Source organism: Phocoena sinus, chromosome 12, assembly GCF_008692025.1.
Source record: "Phocoena sinus isolate mPhoSin1 chromosome 12, mPhoSin1.pri, whole genome shotgun sequence".
NCBI lineage: Eukaryota > Metazoa > Chordata > Mammalia > Artiodactyla > Phocoenidae > Phocoena > Phocoena sinus.
Window position 1 is genome coordinate 20,432,580 of NC_045774.1, and position 21,843 is coordinate 20,454,422.

Below are 21,843 nucleotides of genomic sequence, written 5' to 3' on the forward strand. Positions count from 1 at the left end.
AGTATATGTCTTAGAATTTTAGGACTGGAACAGACTCTACAGATCATCTGTAATATAAAAACCTTGAAAACCTTGATTTCACGCGTAATAAATGTCTAAAGCTAAGAAACTACTTTTCCAAGAAACTTCCACTAACTGAAGGCAGATCTTGCTCTCCAGTTTTCTTTTCTCTGTTTCATTTTTATTGACCTATTACCTAAATTATTATCTAATAATTACTACTACTGTTATTATTATTATCTCAATCATGAAAAAATTACTTCTCTTTTATGAGCTAGTATTTGAAAAGAAAAATGGAGGTTTCTTCCCAAGATATGGAAGCAGCCAGTACATTACAGAATGTGAACCTCAGGAATGTATCAGTGAAAAAACACCATACCTCCAGCGTGTGGCACTTTCCGCGAATTCTATTACAGAGAAGTTGGTAATTCTCCAGCACAACATTCAGCTCAGACGTCAATTCCTGGCCACCAGAGGGCACTTTTGCAGCTAATAACTTGATGTTGTCCTTCAGAATCTTCACTCTCACCTCCTTCTGCAACACATCCTCTTTCGCCCTCTGTTCCAAGACAGAATGAACTTGAAAACTGGCTCCCTGTCTCAGGAACCAATTTCTTTCTTTTTCAAAAAATAACTGAGCCAAAATTAAAACATCCAGATGATTCTAACTACCTAATCCGAACATTATGAGGTAATCCCTACGGAGAGTGCTTGCGAAATAAGAATGCTAACTACAAAATTTCACTCATTATATATCCCAATGTACACAGTCCCCATGCCAACATTTTCATTTAATAACAGCACTGTTAACACCTAAGTTATCCCAAATTATGTTTACTGACAGGAAGTACTTTCAAAGTCTGGGTCCATAATAAGAATTAAGTGAATTAATTTTAATTGATCACTGGAAGTCGAGCAAAAATGGAAGTGCACCATGGTAGAAGTATTCTTTAAAAATAATATAAACATATTTTCTTCTGATAATTAACAGCATTTCAAAGATGGCAAAGTTATACTGGGAAGATCTGATCTAAAAGTAGCTTCCTGCCTGACTCTCCTTCCGTGCCTGATGAAGTCTCATACTCAGGAAAATCAACCTCAAACAGCCTTTCACTTTCTCTTGTAGCTTTCTTTACTACTTAATGGTTTTAAATGTCTCTAGGTTGGGATAAAATAATTAAATGTAGTGGTTTTCTTAAAATCCTAATGGTTGTTTGGCAGAATAAAAATAAAATGTTGCCCAATCAAGAGTTTTAATCTCATTTTTCTTAATTCTCATTCCTAGTGACCTTAAAAAAAAACCAAGAACAACGACAAAAAAACCCCACAGAACTACAATGTCAATGGTGCAAATAAGATGGTTCTTAACATGGTAGGCTACCTTTAAAATACCTTATATACTGAATATTTTTAAAGTTTCAAGGAAAGCTACACTAAAAAAAAGTGTTTCTGTGAAAATACTACAATAAAAGTCCTTTTTATTTACTTTGACTCATAACACAATAATGTATTGGTGAAAAACAATCCTTTTAAAAAATATCTGCACAGATGTTTGCTTTTGTTATACTTGTAGGCAAGTTGCAACTCTTATTTTTTTAAAAGTAGCTTTTAAGACACTATCTCCTTCGGCTTCGACACTGAAGGACACTCGAAACAGTGTTGGAAAAGTGGGAATGATGTCCAGTTCTTTTATTATATAAAAAAAGAGAGTGTGCAAGACTACTGACACAGAAATATAAGTTTACAGGAAATACATCCTGTGGACCCAACTGATATTAAATCCCTTGACGACATTCCTAACGCTCCTCTCACCTGCTCCAACAAAATTTTGGTATTCATGTGTGCCCCATGTATTAGCTGGAAGAATACAGCTGGTGAAATAAAGATAAACCCCAACCTAATTGGGAAGTCTCTCTTGTTCTTTACAAAAAATAATTCTTCCTGAAAATTTCTGGAAATAGATAGTGGTGATGGTTGCACAACATTGTGAATATAACTGATGCCACAAAATTTTTGAGTCATTCACTGTGGCTCACCAAGGTCCTAATGTAAGACATTTTCGCAGGGGCCCTCAAGACTCAACTCATGGGCCAAGTTAGCACGTGGACTCTCAGCTTCCTAGCCCTACTAAAATCATGGCAGCTGACCCTCCTTTTTTTGTTGTTGTTTTTTTTGTAACTTGAAATCTTACTGTGAAAGATTATATGTACATTATCAGGCCTTACAGCTAGGTAGATGATTGACTGACTGATTGACTTTAAAGGGAGGAGGGGAGATAGAAAGCCTCTTGACCCTGACTGTCCAGCCTCACCTTCATTTCCTCCACAGCACTCCCAAGTTCTTCTGGTGACTTGTATTCAAAATCCCTCTCCAGGTAGTCTTCTTCTGCTTGGGTCATCCATTCCTGCATCTCTGCCAAGTCTTTTTTCAGGTTCACCACTTTTTCCTGACTTTCAGACAACCTATTTTTTTGAGTAGTAATCTAGGAAGGAAAAGCCATTCACTCGAATAAACAAATCCTGATACGTTAAATGTCAGCTTCTAGTTTCTAATATCAAAAGACACAGTAATAACTTTCCACAAAGAGTCTTAAGGTTTAAAATTCAGATGAAACTCTGTATACATTTTGTGCTGATGCTGTGGAATATAAGCAATAATGAAAACAATAATTATAACTGGGATTCGGTATCACATTTTGGACATTAATTTGGAAATACCTATTATAATTTTGAAAATGCATAACTGTTGACAGAGTAATACTCAACTGAAGGACTCTAACCTACATCCATAAAAGCATATATTTCAAGCAAATCTACTATAATCTTATTTATGGGGAAAAAAAAACCCTGAAGCAACCAAAATGTCCGTTTTTTCCTTTTCAACAGGATTCCCCATTAAGACTGCACTTTTTAAAAGCAGAGAAGAGTAGATTGCTATCAAAGATGTTGATACAACACTGCTTTACAAAATTTTGGTTCTGATAATCTACTGTACTTGTATATTCCACACAGATACAAAAAAGTTACATTAGAAAATAGGTATTTGTCTGAATCTGGTTCAATAGCTTTTTAAACTATTTTAAGAAGCCTAAAAATATCTTTCAGAAAGATCCCTCTAACCACACACTGACTTCTGTGAGAGAAGATATTATCCAGATTATCCACATGGAAGCCAGGGTGATCTTAAAAGATCTATCATGTATCAATTCCTTGCTCAAATCACCCTGCCTTCTATGTAAAATCATACTTGAAATAAAAGTCAAAATCTATGCTTCAAAGGCCATATACAGTCCATCTCTACCTGCCTTCTGACCTCGAATCTTCCCATTCTCCAACCTGCTAACTCCTTCCTTCATTCTATTCCAGCTACAACAACTTTCTTGTTCTTTATTGAATATGTCAAGCTCATTCTCACCCAGGGGCCAGAGCGTACAAGAGCACCCTCCCTTCATTAAAAAAAACATGACCCAATTCTGGCCCCAGCCTGCCACCCATGCTGTAGTTATTCTAGACCACAGTTTTTCAAACTGGATGGGCTATAACATCAGTTTACTCTGTCAAGAGAAGCCACTATCTACCTCTTGAAAACCACAGGCAGTGAAGTTTAAAAACTCACCTCTTTGCTACATTTCTCCAGTTGTGTTTGGTAGTCAGCTAGTTTTGTTTGCATCCAGGTTTTGATTCCAGCAACTGGAGAGCTTCGAAGGTTAGCTTCTATTTCTTTCATGTCTTTCAGAGATGATTCAATTGTTTCTATTTCATTAACAAATGCCTGAAAACATAACATAAGCCCTTGTTGGGTTCATGCCTATATAAGTAGATGCCATTATTACAGTCTGCCTGTATCCCTGCAAATATTTTAAGAACAGACTGCTTGGGAGTCAGGACTTTTAACTACTTAAGAAATATTGCCTTAAGAAATTCATTTCACCTGGATGTTTCATATAGCCATCTGCCAAATTAGATTGGAAATGCTTGACTCTCAGCAGGGAATAGTACTTTTAATTAGAGAAGCCTAATAATTTCAACAAATATAAAATGCAAGAAGTATTACTGGCAAACTTCATTTGTAAAATATGTTTTTCTTAAAGCCTCAACATGTGGCACAATAAGAGCGATATACAACTGGTAATTATGACACTAAGATTGTCACCGTACATAAAACAGCAGCTACTGGGCTTCCCTGGTGGCACAGTGGTTGAGAGTCCGCCTGCCAATGCAGGAGACATGCGTTTGTGCCCCGGTCTGGGAAGATCCCACATGCCGCGGAGCGGCTGGGCCCGTGAGCCATGGCCGCTGAGCCTGCGCGTCCGGAGCCTGTGCTCCGCAATAGGAGAGGCCACAACAGTGAGAGGCCCACATACCGCAAAAGAAAAAAAAAAACAGCAGCTACTAATGAACTAAAATTGCTCTTATGTTCTACACCCAAAATTTAATCTGAAAAAGAACAGATACATGTATAACTGAATCGCTTTGATGTACACCTGAGACTAACACAATATTGTTAATCACTATGCTCCGATATGAAATAAAAATTTTTTAAAATTCTATAACCATGGCCAAAAACAGAAATATGAAAATTCAGTCATTTGTTGACTAGCTATAAAGTCAAAAAAAGGTTTATGATGAAAGATATTTTATCTAGGTTTACTGTCATGTCATATTCTTACAATTTTAATAAGAGCAGCGAATAATAAAGAAGAAGAAGAAAATGTTATTTAATACAGCAGGTTCCCTAGATCAGCAGAACTCACAGAGCACTCGTCAAGCTGTCTTTGTAGCCCTTCGGCATCTCCTTGGACAGCCTGCTCTTTCATTAAGAAGTCTTTCACACCATCCATCCACTTCTCAATGACTTTTGAATCAGCCTAAATCAAACACAATAACAAAGGGGGATATTCCTCAGCGGCATTCAACCTACTGCATCTCAAGATCTATTGCTACTGGGAAAAAGGCAACTTTTCAAAACTCTGATAGCATCATTTTCATTTCTTTTATTTCTTTCTTTTTTAAACTTCCAACATTGAAAATAATTATTTTCTTCATTGTTGCCTAAAATCCTCATGAGATGATATCTTGGTGATCATTCTAAAAATTTCAAAACACTCTCCAGTGAACAAAGTTATTTTGCTCAACGTGAGCAATATCTATGCTTAAAAATTCAAATTAAAGGTAAAAAATGCTTTTCTGAGTATAATCAGCTTAACAATCTTTCATTTTCATATAATTTAGAACAATTCTCTCCTTAAGTTGGCTACTCAAAGCAGGAGTAAATAAATAGCACAGTGGAGGGAATACAATAGATTTTTCTTAGTTCTGCGGTTCGATGCCTTGTTATCTAAGAACCCAGTATGGTCCACCACCCAGCTCCATTCTTTCATTCAACATTTACTAAGCACCCACTGTAATCCAGTTACTGTGCGTGGTACTGGGGGGAATGAGAAAGGGAACATTTTGCAGAAAGAATGAGACTTCAGACAGGTAGTAACACTGGAACTGGACCTTGAAGAATGCAAATAATTAGGTCCAACTTGAGCTCCAAAACTAAAGTGATGGTCATTTCTTTCCAAGGTCCCCCATCCATCACTGGTTAGTCTGATTTGTTATTTTCCCTTGCATTGAGCTGAATTTGTTTCCTTGTACTTTCCTCAATTATTTGCTTCTCATTCCTCCCTAGGAATGGAAATAAATTAACTATCTTATTCAAAAATAACCTTCAGATTGGAAGGCAGCCACTATGTCTTCCCTTAGTCTTTTAGTGATTAAACACTCCCAATTCTTTCCATGATGCTCTAGTACATGATACCCAGATACTGCAATTAACACGCTCTGAAAATTACATCGACTTTTTAATGTACTTAAAATATGCCACCAAGAACCAAGTACTCTTATCTTAAAATGTTGCAATGAATGACGAAGATGGAACCTAACTGGTATTTCACATATCGATATTACATTCAGAAAATGCCATCTAAATTTTTTTCAGTTTTATTTTTCTTATTGTAGAGTTGGGTTTTGTTTCCTTCATTTTTAAAAATTTGTTTAGATATATATTATTCATAATATTATGGTTAGCTAAAACTCCAAAATTCACACAACTACCTCAAAAGTACATTTTCCCTATCCCATATTGTTTAACTGACTTCTGTAATAAATTCAGAACTTGATATTTATAAATATTAAATTTTGCCTTGTTATGTTAACGATACTAGTTAACACTACAATAAAAACCCAACAGAATGATTTGAATTTTTCGTTTCTCCACTTTCTTATCAGCTGTGCCTCCCAGCTTTCTCTTATCTAGAAATCTGACAGTGAGCTATCCTTTTTCTGTTGGGTTTTTTTGGGTTGGGTTTTGGGTTTTTTTCCAGATGAAAAATAAGGCCAATTACAGTGCCTATCTGAGCATTCCCCCATGAGGACACCATCTCATTCATTAACCAACAAACTTTCAGCTTCGTTTTCAAAACATGGGAATCAACATAATTCTAGCATCTAAGTAGCTTTCCACTTCCTTCTGATAAGGTTATAAGGGATTTTCTCAAATACTTTGCTGATATCAAGATTTACCCAAAATGATAGTTTGTCGGCATTATTTGAACTAAATGAGCACACATGAAATGTGAGACTATGAATCTGTATTATCTAATAATCTAGTAACCCTCCTCCAAAAAATAAATAAAAGCAAGCAGTACTTAGGAAATGAGTTCGGACAAGGCTTATGAGTGGTATCCATGCTGACTCCTGGTGACCACCACATTCTTTCCTAAGCACATATAAGATCTCTGGTTGATCATTCATTTACAGCTTTGCCAGGAACTGACATCAAGCTTACTTCAGGTCTTTAGCTTCTAGAAAATAATGTTCCCCCTTATTTAGGACATTCACCCATCTCCATTTTTTTCTAGTAATTTCCTCACAAGTTGCATAATCGGATCATGGGTAAAATCCCACGCTACTCAGGATGTAGACTTAGGCATCTGAAGGACTGCGTCGTTTTTCCATCTAACTCATAATTCAGGCTCTAATGCACCCTCAATAATGACCATTCTCCACTTTCTAATTTGCAGGGTCATTCTCTGATGAACATGGGAAGCAAAAAGTGCTTATATAGCTGGGCCTTTCTGTCTATACTCTTTTCATGTTATACCACCCTGTGCAAGCACTTCCTCGTTCCCCTTCTCCCAAGCAAGCTTTGAAAGCCCTTTCAGTCACACTGTGCACTTTCCCCAAGCTTCCTTTCCCTCTGCTCTTCAGCTTGTCTGTCACTATTCTCACACACCCACACTACTCTTATATATTTTCAACTGGTGACATATCTCTTCTTCTGGGTTTGCTCCAGCATTCTCAGATCTTATCCTAGAAGACTGCTTAGGAAGACATGATCAGGGCAGGGTGGAGTGGGGTGTGTAAAAGATAAAAGTGCAAAAACAGAGAAAGTACGAATGTATCTGTAGAGTTCATAAAGGGCCTTTTTAACTGTCCATTTAACTTGTTACCACTTCTTGCACTGTTAATCTCCAGCCTGAACTTTTTAAGAATGCAAGGCAGCATTACTGCCGTGTAACTGGGCAATTCGTTAAATCTAGTTTGGAATAAGGAAAATTGATAGTCTCCTGGGCCAAGAATTTTTCAACTTTATATGGAAGCATTATATTCCAAGAAGGTTTTCACCACAATCAGCCTTGACTGAAGCAAGCAGCCTCAGTGATCCCCATCATTGGCATAGGAGAGGAAATTTTATGGCATCAACCCCCTTCCTCCCTCCTTCAGACACATACAGACCCTTGTGAGCACACACAATTCACACACACCAGCCCCTCCTCTTATAGTGAAACATGAGAACAAAGAAAGAAGGAAGCAACAGACACAGACAAGCCACATAGACCAACTGATCATCTCAATAGGAACAAAGGGAACAGAGGAATCTGAAAAGTGTTTTCACGACTAAAAATCCTGCAGGTAATCCTGGCCACACTGAGGTCTAAGACAGGCAGTGTGCTCCATGAAAAGAAAGACCAAGGTCTGAATACGTAGTCCAGCACCTTACCAGGCATGAGGGCTTGAGAAACTAATTTCTCAATTTCTCTTCAGGGAGCTTCCATAGCTCACCTATAAAATAGGAATAATAACAACTGCCTCGTCTGATTGTTTTGAAAAACAGAGATGGTACAGAGCAGGTATGCAGTAAATGGTAGCTAGTATTACTCAGATCTACAAAATCAAGTGCTTTACTACCAAGATTAACCCCATGAAAGAATTACCACTTCCAGTTCTGGTGTCTATTCCTAACAGACACTTCATAGGAATGAGTAGCCAGGGTGAGTACACATTTGCATAAGCGTCCGTTTAATGTGTTTAAATGCTGCCAACATTAATGCTTGTTCCATCACATAACTCTTCAAAAGTGGCTGTTTGAAAGAACTACTGCTTATGACAGTTCTGACTAGACCCGGCTAAATTCAGCTCAGCAGAAGGAAGCCAAGTACATGAGGAAAGGCCCAAACTCTAGAAATGCCTGATAACAGAAGCTTCACAAGGCATCCCTACCCTGTGGCTACAGAGTGCGGGAAAGGTTTTTAGATCGCTAAGATCACTACTAGCAGCCATTTGTGTGCAGGTAAATGCAGGAGATAAGACAGCTCTGCTCTGCCCTCTAGTATCTCCTCTTTCCCTAGAAGGAAAATATTATCTCAATCCACTTGCAGCAGATGTTTTCTGTGCTTTTTAAAAAAAACAGAATCTGCTCATCTTTAGGTCAATTGTACAGCAAAGAGGTTACAAAGAAAGTGAAGGAGCTCACGTGAAGAGCGTTCCTCTGCCCATTTAAAACTCACTCAGCTGATGCACTTATGAGGTTCTAATGCACAATAGTGAGTATTTAATTTTTTCACCATCTACATCAACTTGCAGAATGAATACAGAAATAGAGACATATGGAGATATTTAAACTGGGTCATTTCTAACTTTCTATCTTCTCTGGGGAGACTTCAGTTCTTTTAGAGCAATACGAAAAAATTTAAAATACTAGTAAATTTCTAAAATAAATGTCTCTTATTATTTCACATGCAACAACAAACTGTAAGTACTAACCTAGGGTTAAGCATTTCTCATTCCTATTTATACTCATAAATTCTCAAAGAAATATAAAATGACTAATATGGTAGTTTTGAAAACCAAAGTATGGAACACTCTCGTTTGGAGGGGTCAAAATGCTACATTGACTATCACTGCTCAAAAGCACTGATTTGTAAGCACTTTGGATGAGCAACACCTGCTGCTGGGTCACAGAAAAGGAATGTGAGGTCATTAAAACAATTCCTTTAACCCCACACACCCCATCTCGTAGCCCCCAGCCCCTGAGCCAGGGATAGAGGAAATCTGAAGCCTGGTAACTCTGCACTCAATACAATAAGATTCCAAGGTACACAACTTCCTCCCAGGATTTTATTTACAGCTAAATTCTTGGCATTTTATTTTGCTCCTCCCCCATCTGTTGGAATGTCCACAGCTTTTTAAGCAGCCAATATCTAACCCAAGATATAGGCAAACGGATTAAAACAGTATTTTAAGGCAGTAGGGTTTTTGTTTGTTTTATAATGTTCATTAACCTCAAAACACTCTAAAAAGTGTTCCCTTGCTTAGTAAGGAAGGCCAACAGTGACTTTGCTACTACATTTATTTAGCAGAAACCACCAGAGTTCTTAAATTTAAGGTTCAGAAAGCACCAATATTCCCTTTATTAAAGTAAAATGCATTCAGAATGAGAAAAAAAACTCTTATGAGATCATTCTATCAGTTACATGTTACCTAGAAAGAATTAAATCAGCTATACTGCATATTTTTGTTAGAAAATATTTACCATTGGGTTTTTACCCTGAAATGTGTTCCAAAGTAATTTCTACACCTGGTTCTGCATGTCTCAGAGCTCCAGCATGTCCCCTTCCCCACTCTGCGTGAGAACACAGAGTGTTCAGTGTGTGTCTTTGCTCAGCAACCGAAGGAAGAGGTATGACTACATGGGTGTCCTGCCAAGGACAACTGGGCATTTAGATTTTATAGGTCCAACCTCATTAGACAGGACGCGTGTGTACGATGTCTGTAGGCACCTGCAAGGCAGAGCCTTTCACATCCGCTTACCTGCAGTACACCAGACAAGGTTCCTGTGCTCAAAGAGCTCATGCCCTGGGGGAGGACAGACAGGCAGGTCTCGCCATAATAAAAGCTGGCCTGAGACGGGGTTCTTGTGAAGGTGTAAACAACGTGTAGAAGAAAAGGGAATAATTAGCTGCAGGTGTGATGGTGAGTAAAACCAAAGACTGCTTGTAGAAGCAGCTTACACTTAAAGGATGAGCCGAGGAGGCTGTGAATTCCTAGCAAGTAAATGACATTTCCGGAGAAAGGCAAATTATCCAATGTATTCTTTGTGACCCACCACACTGTCTCCCCACCCGAAGCAGTGCACAGGAGAAGATGCAGACAGGGCTCCAGGACAAGGAAAGGGCAGGAGCTATGAGATGTTCATGAGAGCACTTTGTACTATTATGGCAAAGACAACCAGATCCTTTCCAGAAATACAACTGGCATCAGTGTAGACAGTGAATGCAAGAGAGGAGAGGTTGCAAGCAGGAGTCAGATTTAAAGGGTAATGGGATTATCAGGGCAAGAGATGACACGAAAGTCTGCCAACAGAAGAAGGGGCTAAAGAGGCCATCCAAAGAGGAGGGAGCATTGATAAATACCAATATAAGGGAGTTTTGTGCGGGCCTTGAGGACAGTTTCACAATTTCATGGTTATACCACCCTGCAGGGGACACTGAATACAGGAAAGGAAGTAATACAAAATACCCTTGCAGCCCCTGAATTCAAAAATATTATTGCTGGTGATAAACAGCGTCTTAGGATTTTATAATATTTAATCCCCATAATTCATAAGAAAGTAATGTCAGTAAAATCAACAGTGAAGATATTACCTTTTTTGTGTATTTTTAAATATTTTGCTTCCTGGAAGGAGTGGTAGGTCTTTCCATGAGAGTTTTTAAAAGCACCAATTAACATTTTAATTCTTAAGTACAGGAAGTGAGGTCATTAATTTGGCATGGAATAATAGATAAAAAAAGAAGAATTTAAGAACATATTTGAGCATGACACTGTGAATAACAATGCTGGCCCAACCTCTACCTGTACAAAAGAAATCAGCCATGTAGATAAAGGAAATGCAGGCACATAAGGAAAACACTATTTGTCAACAAATAACAGAAAACTAAAACTTGCACATAAACAGATAACAAGATAACCTGACAAGTATTTTAGGATGGTAGGAAAAAGTAACTGCATAGCTATGAAAATACTTTCAAAGTTTAAATGTGCTGTGTCAATGAAAAGCATTATTATTTTGAGTAGTGAGATTGATACTCCAATCCATACTCATGCATTTGTGTACCATCTATTTACATATCCCTCATGGAGTTCCAGTATCATCTGGTTCTGTCAGTGTGGAAAAAATGATTCGAATTAGTAATACTCAGGAACTTTTCTTCCTGACTTTGAGTATGTTAACCTCGGCAAGGATCACTGTTAATGTCAGCTGCCTCCAGGAAAGGAAATGGTATTGGGGAAGAAAGGGAACTCTAAATGCTCACTCTCAATACTTCTCGATTATTCAATGTCTTCAGTGAGCAGTATTTAAGTATTTCTTATATAATTTAAAATGTACTTTAAAAATAAACTTTGTTCCTAAGAAACATCATCATAAATTGGCACTGAATCAAAAACCTACTGTACTTCATGCCTTAAAGACAAGTAGAACTTGAATGCCTAAAAAAAAAGATACCAGGTCGTTGAAAAAGGAAAAACAATTTTAACCTGTAAATGAATATTTACTGCAATTATCTCTAGGGGAAAAAGTAAAAGTTTTTCTAAGTGAATTGTGAGTAATTAAGTAACAAGCAATTCCTTCAAAGCAAATAAAGGAGCAAAAATGTTCTTTAGAAATAACCATTTCAATAAAGAAGTTGAATTAGGGAATACTGACATCGTCAACAATCTTGTAGTTAGGAAACAAAAAATAAATTAAAAATTTGTAATTTACATTCCAAATCTGTTACTGTAATAAAAGCAATCAAAAAAAAAAACCTAAATATCCAGACACAGGTGCTTAAAGTGAGATATTTTTAATGGAAATAAATGTGGCATATGCTCCAACTGGCCACTTTAAGTGCCTGGATTTGCTACATTAGTAACAACCCAGTAAAGCCTAAATCTGGATTACTATCACCACAGGACTCTATTTTGTGTTTTGGAGGAATGTTTATTCTCTTTAATTTCCATAAAATATTGGCATGCATTTAGCTAACCCTAAAATAAATACACTTTTAAGAGTCAAAGGAGATTAACCATTAGATTAATCTTCACCTGTAAATTTCCCAAACAACATTTCAGATTTAAATATGAAAACAAAGCAATGATCTTTGAATTTGATCAAAAAAGAACTGTGAAAAACTCATGAAAAAAGAGTAAGTATAATCCAAAAAGTCACAGCTACATGAGCTGTGTGGGAAATACTTAATCCAGCATTGCTCAACCTTGGCACTACTGACATTTGGGCTAGAAAATTCCTCCATTGTGGCAGTTTTCCTGTGCATTCGCTGTAACCTTGGCCTCTACCCACTAAGGTGCCAATAGCACCCTCCCTTCCCCACAGGTGTGACAACCAAAAATGTCTCCAAACATTAATAAATGTCCTTCTGGGAGGAAAATGACCCCTGGTTGAGAACCACTGACAATCCAATGCTTGGATCATAACCAAAAATTTTTAATTATGAATAAGGGTAATTTGGGTTTTTTAAGTTGGAAAGAATTACAATTGAAGACAGACAAGGGGAAGTGGATCCACTCGCAAAATTAAATGAGCCAAAAATACGGAACCACAAAAAAACACCCTCCTCTTCAAAATTAATGGTTTGTTCTAATGAGATCTCACTGTAAAACTGCAGCTTAAACTTAGAGAAAACCACTTCCTTCCACTACCACCACACACACACACACACACACACACACACACACACACACACACACAGCTCTTGCCATCTTTATTCTCCTGGTCATGAATTGGAATTGCCCATTGACTCCTGTGTCAAAGAGCTTCCCTCAAAGTTCAGTGATCACCACACTTGCTGGTCTTTCTGGATCTCTTCACACTGATCTGTACAGTCTACCAGCTTCTACCACATGTTCTCTGATTTTGATTTTTAAAACATAATTTTCATAAATTCTGTCTCATATATATTCATAAATTTAATCTCATATATATTCTCTTGGGATCTAAATCCAAATATATATATATATATATATGTAAAATCTTCAAATCCAAATATATTATACATATACACACACATATATATATCCCCAAATCTAAATCTCCTATTACTAACCTCATTTTTATTCACTGAAAAATATTATTGAGTGCCTTCTCTGTGCCAGGCACTGTACGAGAAGTATACCCTGGGATACATCAGTGGAGGAAAAAAACCCACAAAAGACCAAGGTAAAAGGCACTGGGCGGGGGGCGGTAGGGAAGAGGGTGCGATTGGTTCATTCTTCATCCAGACCTTTTCTATTAGAAAACCAGGTGATTTGGAAACTTCACTACTTCACTTCTCCTTCTTCCTCACAGGTGAAATGTTAAAATTCTGACTATCCCATCTGACATGGACTTTGACCACTTTCTCCTACATCCTCACATTTATCCTTTCCTCTGGAACTCTCCATCCAGTTGACCTCTACCAAGAAGCCTTTTTGCAAGGCCAAAGGAGATCGATGTGTTCCCCAGCACATTAAAAGTATGTCTTTGGTTGGGATTTATACATGCCAGCTTAAGTATGAAATAAACTTAAGTTTATTTATAAATGGGGCCAGAAAGAATGCAAAATACTCAAATAATAGTTAGTTACTGATAGTTACTATTTTACTCTGTAATAAACTTAAACTCCTAAACACCTTTAGATTTACCTCAAAAGTTCTGAGTTTGGGGGTAATTTCTTCAAGCAAATGCAGATCTGTGGAAACCTTGACCTTTAGTCTGTTCCACTTTCCTTGAACATCATCAAATTCTTGCTTATACAGTTTTTCTACATCTGGAGAAACATTTTTCTCCAAAGCCTTTGTTTCTTCTGCAAGTTTATGCAGTATAGGTTTTTGATTCTCTAGGATTTCATCAACGGCCTGGAAAACAGTTTTCAAGATTAAAAATACACACAATAATTTGTCTGTGCAGATGTAATAATACTGGCTATAAACAGTCAAAGTCACTTTTTTAAAGGAATTTGATCAAAAAAGAATTGTGAAAAACTCATGAAAAAAGAGTAAGTGTAATCAGAAAAGTCACAGCTACATGAGTTGTGTGTCATTTAGACACAAAGTATCCTCTGCACTAAAAACCAGCGGGACAACAGGCCCAGTGAGGGCCCCGTGTGCTGGGCTCCATGGTGGATCTGTTGCATCTGATGAAATAGTGCAGAGGCACATATCTTAAATGACCAGGGAAGCATTTTCATTCAATACAGTAAAAGAACAACACAATCGATTGTCTTCATTTCATTAAAGATACTTTATATGGTTGAGAATTTTAAGCTAGTCACAACAGAAGGAGAAAAGAGGCTTTTATTCTAAATATTTAATAACTATCTTTTAGCTGAGGTCCTACATTATAGTGATTAACCTTCAAACTACAAGAAATATAAGAAATTTTTGACTAATTTTGACCAAAACTGATATATTTTTTAAATAGCTGAAAAAATATTTCAAAATATGAGATATTAGAAATGAGCCTAAACTTCTTAGGTCTATAGGTCTTAGGTCCTATAATATATATTACCTTTTCTTCCTGCAGGGCCTTCTCCACCTTTGCAAGATCATTCCAGACATTCAAAGACGTCTGGGCCTTATTTTCAGAATCATTTAGCAGATCTGTCAGCGTTTTCAATGTTTCCAAATACACACGTCCAGGTCGGCTCTTCAGTTCTGTTTATTGAAAAATACTTACTTTGAGAAAATAATGGCAGGAAACTAATATTGTTATACATACTGTTAATCTTCCTATTTAATAAGTGAATTCTAATACATAAGAAGTTAAACTCTGGAATTAAGATTAAAAAGGGTCTCTGTTAGAGACACAATAAATCACTGCATTGGCATTTCTGAGAGTCATATAGTGACTTCATTCCTGCGGATGTTGATGTTTGAAATATTAAGTAACCCACCATCATTTTTCTTCATTTCATCATGATGAAATGACTCTCTGCAGATGGTACTACAATGTTCCTTTTGTCTCATATAATCTCCTTTTCCCCAGTAGCAACACAAAGAATAAAAGGAGACAAAGATCCCCTCAATCAGTCTTCCTCTAAGTTCAGGCGTGTAGACAAACTGCTACCCACAGAGGGGTGGACGTTACGCTGAACACCACAGCCAGGTCGCACAGGTACCCTGAGAAATAACGGCTGCACAAGGCAGCTGGAGTGATGTCTACTTCAGCCACTGATGTCAAGTTTACAGACAAGCAACACTTGTGTGGAGAGGAAGCCAGCTCATTTGAAGCACAAAGAGGTGAAACCAAGTAGCAGCAAAAGTCACAACAGCCAAAGGGTGGAAACAACCCAAATGCCCATCTACAAATGAATGGACAAACAAAATATGGTGTATACATACAATGGAATACTACTCATTCTTAAAAAGGAAGGAAATTCCAACACATGCAACCCACACAAAAGAACTTTGAGGATAAGTGAAAAAAGCCAGTCACAAAAAAACGAAAAATGTATGATCCCACTTAGGTGAGGTATACAGACTAGTCAAACTCATAGAAACAGAAAGTAGAATGGTGGTTGCCAGGGGCTGGAGGGAGGAAGGAATGAAGAGCTGCTGTTTAACGGGTACAGAGTTTCGGTTTTACAAGACAAAAAAGTTCTGGGGATGGGGTGTACAACGATATGAATGTATTTTCCACTACTGAACTCTACACTTTAAAATGGTTAAAATGGTAAATTTTATGTTATGCATATTTTACCACAATTAAAAACAACAACAAAAAAATTTACCAATTGTTTTAAAGTTAAGAAACTGAACGTTTAAACTGCCTTGTCAAAAATGAAAGCATATTTTGTAACAGCAAATTGAAAAGGAGGTACTCTCGAACGCTTCACAGTCTAAGTTAACTGAATTCAATAAACAAAGAGTATGGTGGCCAAATGCCTTTCCAGAAGAAAGGAAACATGATACATTTGCTTACCATGCACATACAGAGTCTTACAAGTCATTACATAACCTACGATTGCTGCAAGGAAGGGTATGGTTAAGTGTGTAGCTGTTTAGCATGTACTCCCCATAATGTTACATAATACAGCACAATTCCTGACTTAAAAGCCAAGGAGAAAAAAATATAATATATGAGGGATGAGCTTTCAAAATCTTTAACAGTTAACTTTCCCAAACCAGGCTTATTTCAGAAGTAAAAACTCTTGAAAATTTTTCAGACTTTGAAAGAGGAACACGATTTCTTTGAAAAGAGGAGATGGCATTGCTAAAACTTTAACCATTTTGAGCAAACAGAAGCAAGTGATCATTCTTTTTAGGCCTGCTAGTAATGACTATCAGCTGGCCATCCATCAGTGAAAAGGAGAAACAACATCCCTAAAAAAACTCTTTAAAAATCATCATGTCCTATTAACCCAATTTTAACAGCACATGAAAGCTGTCTGCATTTTTACAAACAAGGGTGAATCTAGGAAATAGTCTGAGCATACTTTAAGAACTGGAACAGTACCAGGCACAGAGGAAAACAGAGTGAGGCTGGGGCAAAACAAGCAAGTGTACTAAAGGTCTAAATATTGGGAGTAATTTTTAAGCTAAGGCAAACTGAGAAAGGAGATGGTGGACTTGTCTAATAAAAAAACGCAACAGAATGGGTTTACCGTTCTCGAGCTGTTGGTGACGCTCCTCTAAATCCTGTTGCACAGCTTGGTAACGGCCCACAAAGCTCTCAAAATCCCGCTGAACAAAATCTGGGGCAGAAGGCTGAGACTTCAGGGCTGAGCAGCTTGCATGCAGCATTTCAATTTTGGGGTGGTGGCTACGGAGGTCTGTTAATTCTTGCTATGAAGAGAAAATATGACCACATGATTCGCTGAAGATGAACATCCTCACAGAAAGTTAATCAGAGCAGAATTAACCTAAAGTTCATGATACAAGGAGCATCTTCTTTAAATACAGGACTGGACATAGAAATCTTTCATGTTCTGGATGGTTGTGTCTTTACCTGACAGGAATCCTTCAAGCTTGGCAAGGACTGCTGGGGAGATTCTGAAAAGGGCGTGTGTTTTACCCACTCCTCTTTTGTCTTTATGGTCTTTTCAAGCTCATCAAGGTGCTTAAAAAAAGCATTTATATCTTCCTGTAGCTGAATCTTTCTTGCTAGATCTTCCAAATGCTGGGATATATTCTTCCATTCTGATAATATCTTCTCCAGAACATTTTTTATTTCTTCAGTAGGCAGACCTTCTACGCAGACATGAAAAATAAGCAGACATTTCATAAATTATTACAAAACTTGTTCTGGATTTGTTATAAACATTCTAACCTATTCAAAATAATGAGGCAACGTCATACATAATGATCACTCCCTTAAGTCCCTTTTAACACAACATTGTAATGATGCACTTAAAAATAACTATGTTTAATTCCTTGATAAAAACGGGAGAGGGGGGCTTCCCTGGTGGCGCAGTGGTTGGGAGTCCGCCTGCCGATGCGGGGGGCATGGGTTCGGGCCCTGGTCTGGGAGGATCCCACGTGCCGCGGAGCGGCTGGGCCCGCGTGCCACAACTGCTGAGGCTCGCACGCCTGGAGCCCGTGCTCTGCAGCGGGAGAGGCCACCGCAGTGAGAGACCCTCGCACCACAGCGAAGAGTGGCCCCGCTGGCCACAACTAGAGAAAGCCCTCGCATAGGGATGAAGACCCAATGCAGTCAAAAATAAATAAATTATTTAAAAAAAAAAAAACAAAAAAAAACGGGAGAGGGGGAGCTTAAAATAGCAGGTCAGGAGGGGGATGGCCAACACAAAAAGCACATCAGTCGAGTGTCAGCCACTGCCTTTTCTACAGAACATGTGTCTCCATCCTTGGCAACCTACTGTTCTACTAGTTTCCAGTCTGAGCACGAGGAATAAAATGAACTGTCTGGACTTGTCTGGGGCTCTGACGTCAGAAGGTAGACCCTCTGTCATCAAGAAAAACAGCTTGGCTAGAAAAAGGAGGAGGCAGCTTGAGACTTGTGATCAAACCACAGGTCATAGGAACTGCAAAATGAATGGCTGGAACTCCTAGTGCTGGGAGCAATCTGGTGAGTGCAGGAATACTACACCAGTAGCCAGGCCCAAGAAGCATCAGCAAGCCTACTGGGAATGCTACACACAGACCAGTGAATGTGAAAAGATCAAAGTGCTAAGATTATCTACTTTAGAAACACATCAGGAAACAAAATGCCATTATGTTTATTATTGTCATCTCATAATTTTGTCTCATATTTTTGAGAGGCAGAGAATGTTCATAGAAATAAGTTACATATAATAATAGGTTTTATCATAGTCCTTCTCTTAATATAAAATACCATTGAATCATTGAAAATTACTATGAAAAGGTATGGGAAATCTACAAAGGAATCGATGTCCTGAAGAAAGCATGCATGTTGAAAAAATGGGTTTAACATCTTTATTATTAGAGCAGAAGCAATAAAACTTTGTAAATATATGTAATCAAAATCCAGGGTAACGAGAGCTCTAAAGGGAAAAAAAAGGCATGTAAAACAAAAGGTCACTTAGGATCCACAGATGATGCAAATTTTGAAAATTTCTGTAACACACCGTATCCACTGAAAATTAGAAATGCAAACGTGACATTACATAATCTGAATATATCACCCATGTCAATTGCTGAAGTAAACTGTCCACCATCACACAAGTAATAGAATATTACACCTAGACAAAACATTCATACCGCAGTCCAAGTTCAATTATCCCTGTTAATGGAGGTCATAAACTAACTAAATTACCACTTTCCTTTTTTTTTTTTAATTTACTTATTTATTTATTTATTTATTTTTGGCTGCGTTGGGTCTTTGTTGCTGCGCATGGGCTTTCTCTAGTTGTGGCGGGCGGGGGCTACTCTTCGTTGCAGTGCGCAGGCTTCTCATTGCAGTGGCTTCTCTTGTTGCACAGCACGGGCTCTAGGTGCGTGGGCTTCAGTAGTTGTGGCACGTAGGCTCAGTATTTGTGGTGCACGGGCTCTAGAGCACAGGCTCAGTAGTTGCGGCGCCCGTGCTTAGTTGCTCCGCAGCATGTGGGATCTTCCTGGACCAGGGCTCGAACCTGTGTCCCCTGCATTGGCAGGCAGATTCTTAACCACTGCACCACCAGGGAAGTCCTAAATTACCACTTTTCTGACAATCTGAGCAATGGAGATCTAGGCTGTGCGCCTGCCAGGTCATTTCTATTTTAAGTGGGCAAAGGAATAATATCAGCCACTTCATTTACATGTCAGGACAATTTATGATTAACAAGAAAGAAAATTAAGCTGGCAAATAAAATTTTGAGATGGAAAATTATCACCACTAATCCAGAAAATAGGTAAGAGGTACTCATCTTAGGTACTAGGGAAGCTGAAGAAACTTCTTCCATAGTTTTTTTTAATTCACTGACAATATTTCAGTATCCATTTACACTTTCAAACCAATTCTCAAAATTTAAATCTCCCTCCTCTAAGCCTGATATAGTTTGGACCAGTGTCAAGTAATAAATAAAGCACAATTTACATCTTAAAAAAGGAAAACCATATATTGTCTTTTAAAATAATTGTTTTATTCCCAGAGATCCAAAGTTGTAGCTTTTTCTGTTTCTACAGGACATCCAACTCTTAGATGACTAATCAAAAGCAAAAATCAATATCCCATCCTTTTATTAATTTTCTAGAAGGGATAACGTATAACATATTCCTGTCACTCTCACTTGACTTTAGCTTTTCAATCTATCACTATTAAAATCAAGGGAAATGTTTACAAAACATAGGATCATCATCAAATTCCATAGGCTTATATGTTGATATACTGGGAATTCTTTTTGGAGGGAGGTGGTAAAAGAAAATTTTACTTCGGCAGCATTGGGGAAATGTAGTTACATTAAGGTAAATTCATTGAGATTATTTGATTTTTTTTTTTTTTTTTTTTTTTGCGGTACGCGGGCCTCTCACTGTTGTGGCCTCTCCCGTTGCGGAGCACAGGCTCCAGACGCGCAGGCTCAGCGGCCATGGCTCACGGGCCCAGCCGCTCCGCGGCATGTGGGATCTTCCCAGACAGGGGCACAAACCCGTGTCCCCTGCATCGGCAGGCAGACTCTCAACCACTGCGCCACCAGGGAAGCCCAATAAGGTGTTATTTATATTTGAAACTTTTACCTGCATTAAAGAACTTTTTTCCCCCACAGACCCAGTGGCTCAGGGGAATGTAAAGATTAATATTTTTGCCAAGCAGTTTTACATATGATTCTTTTTCTCACCTTGCTTTGAAAGGCTTTTCTTATAAACCCTATTCCTTACTCCAACAATAAATGCTTTGGAGGTCTGCTGAAACTCTCCTTGACAAAAGCCACAGACACCCACGGCTGAATTAGGAATATTAGTTTGACGAGAATCTTCTAAAATGTAGCTTTTAATCTTTATATTTTTTGACTTTTTATTATAGAAAATGGAAATATATACAAATAAATAGAACAGTAGAATGAATGTCCTGTACCAATTACCCAGCTTCAGTAATTAATAACATTCTACTATTCTTGAATTATCTATATACCCCTACTCACTCCTCACCCATTTAATCATTATTATTACTTTCACATTTCTTAAAGTAAAATTTACTTACATTGAAATACAGGAACTGTGCTGTTCTGAGAAACCTACACACATTTATCAATACATAGAATATTTCCACCTCTTCAGAAAGTTTCCTAGAGTCCCTAATGGATCAATCACCCTCCTCCAACCCAGAAAACCACATTTTAAAAAAAGCTTGGATTATTTTTCCCTCTGCCTTTTGAAAAATATGTTGATTTATTTTGTATATATACTGAGGTCACACACACATACATACACAAAAGTATGTATATGCCCAGTATATGTTCATTTATTTAGAACTCATGGAAATGTACCACTGTCATAGAGCAATGTACCACTGTCATAGATCATTTGTACAGCTTAATTTCTTCCTTCCTTCCTCCCTCTCTCCCTCCCACCCTTTCTTCCCTTCCTCCTTCTTTCCTTCCAAACAGAATAGTATTTTCATTCAAACTCCATCCTAGCTAGGTGTCTTACTACTGGGTGTGGACACCCCATTTGGAGATTACTTTTTCAAGTATTTATTTGAAGGGACCTAGAGACAGAGCGAGAATATAATTTCCCTTGAGATACTTCAATAATTACAATACATTGTGTGTTAAATTTATGTTAGTTACAATCATAGATTCTTCACTTCTACATCGACACTGTAGCTTGGAAACCAGACTTTATCTGGGTGATGTGGGGTAATTTCATGAGTTTATGAACTGAATTAAATTCATGTCTGTGTCAGCTTTTAGTGGGTGTGGCAGAATCAGAGTGCAGAGATTCATTTATTTAAAAAAATCTGTTATTAAAAATTTTTAGGATGGGGTGGGAAGCTTAGAATTTGGGACACTGGTCTGAATAGGGTCTGTATGTTCAGTTTAATTTTCTCATTTTTGGGGAGTGTCTGCCTTTTGTTAATGAG

General features: G+C 37.8%; 1 protein-coding gene across 3 annotated transcripts in view; it reads right to left on the minus strand.

Annotated features, from left to right (window-relative positions):
- Positions 1-21,843, minus strand: part of UTRN (utrophin) — a 561,071-nt gene that overhangs the window by 326,005 nt on the left and 213,223 nt on the right. For all 3 annotated transcript variants that reach the window (XM_032650818.1, XM_032650820.1, XM_032650819.1), the window contains 8 exons: positions 17,314-17,555; positions 16,970-17,150; positions 14,875-15,020; positions 14,010-14,222; positions 4,754-4,867; positions 3,616-3,771; positions 2,312-2,482; positions 380-559 (listed from right to left, as the gene is read on the minus strand). In XM_032650818.1, the coding sequence (XP_032506709.1) occupies positions 380-559; positions 2,312-2,482; positions 3,616-3,771; positions 4,754-4,867; positions 14,010-14,222; positions 14,875-15,020; positions 16,970-17,150; positions 17,314-17,555 (1,403 nt within the window). The remainder of the gene's footprint in view (positions 1-379; positions 560-2,311; positions 2,483-3,615; positions 3,772-4,753; positions 4,868-14,009; positions 14,223-14,874; positions 15,021-16,969; positions 17,151-17,313; positions 17,556-21,843) is intronic.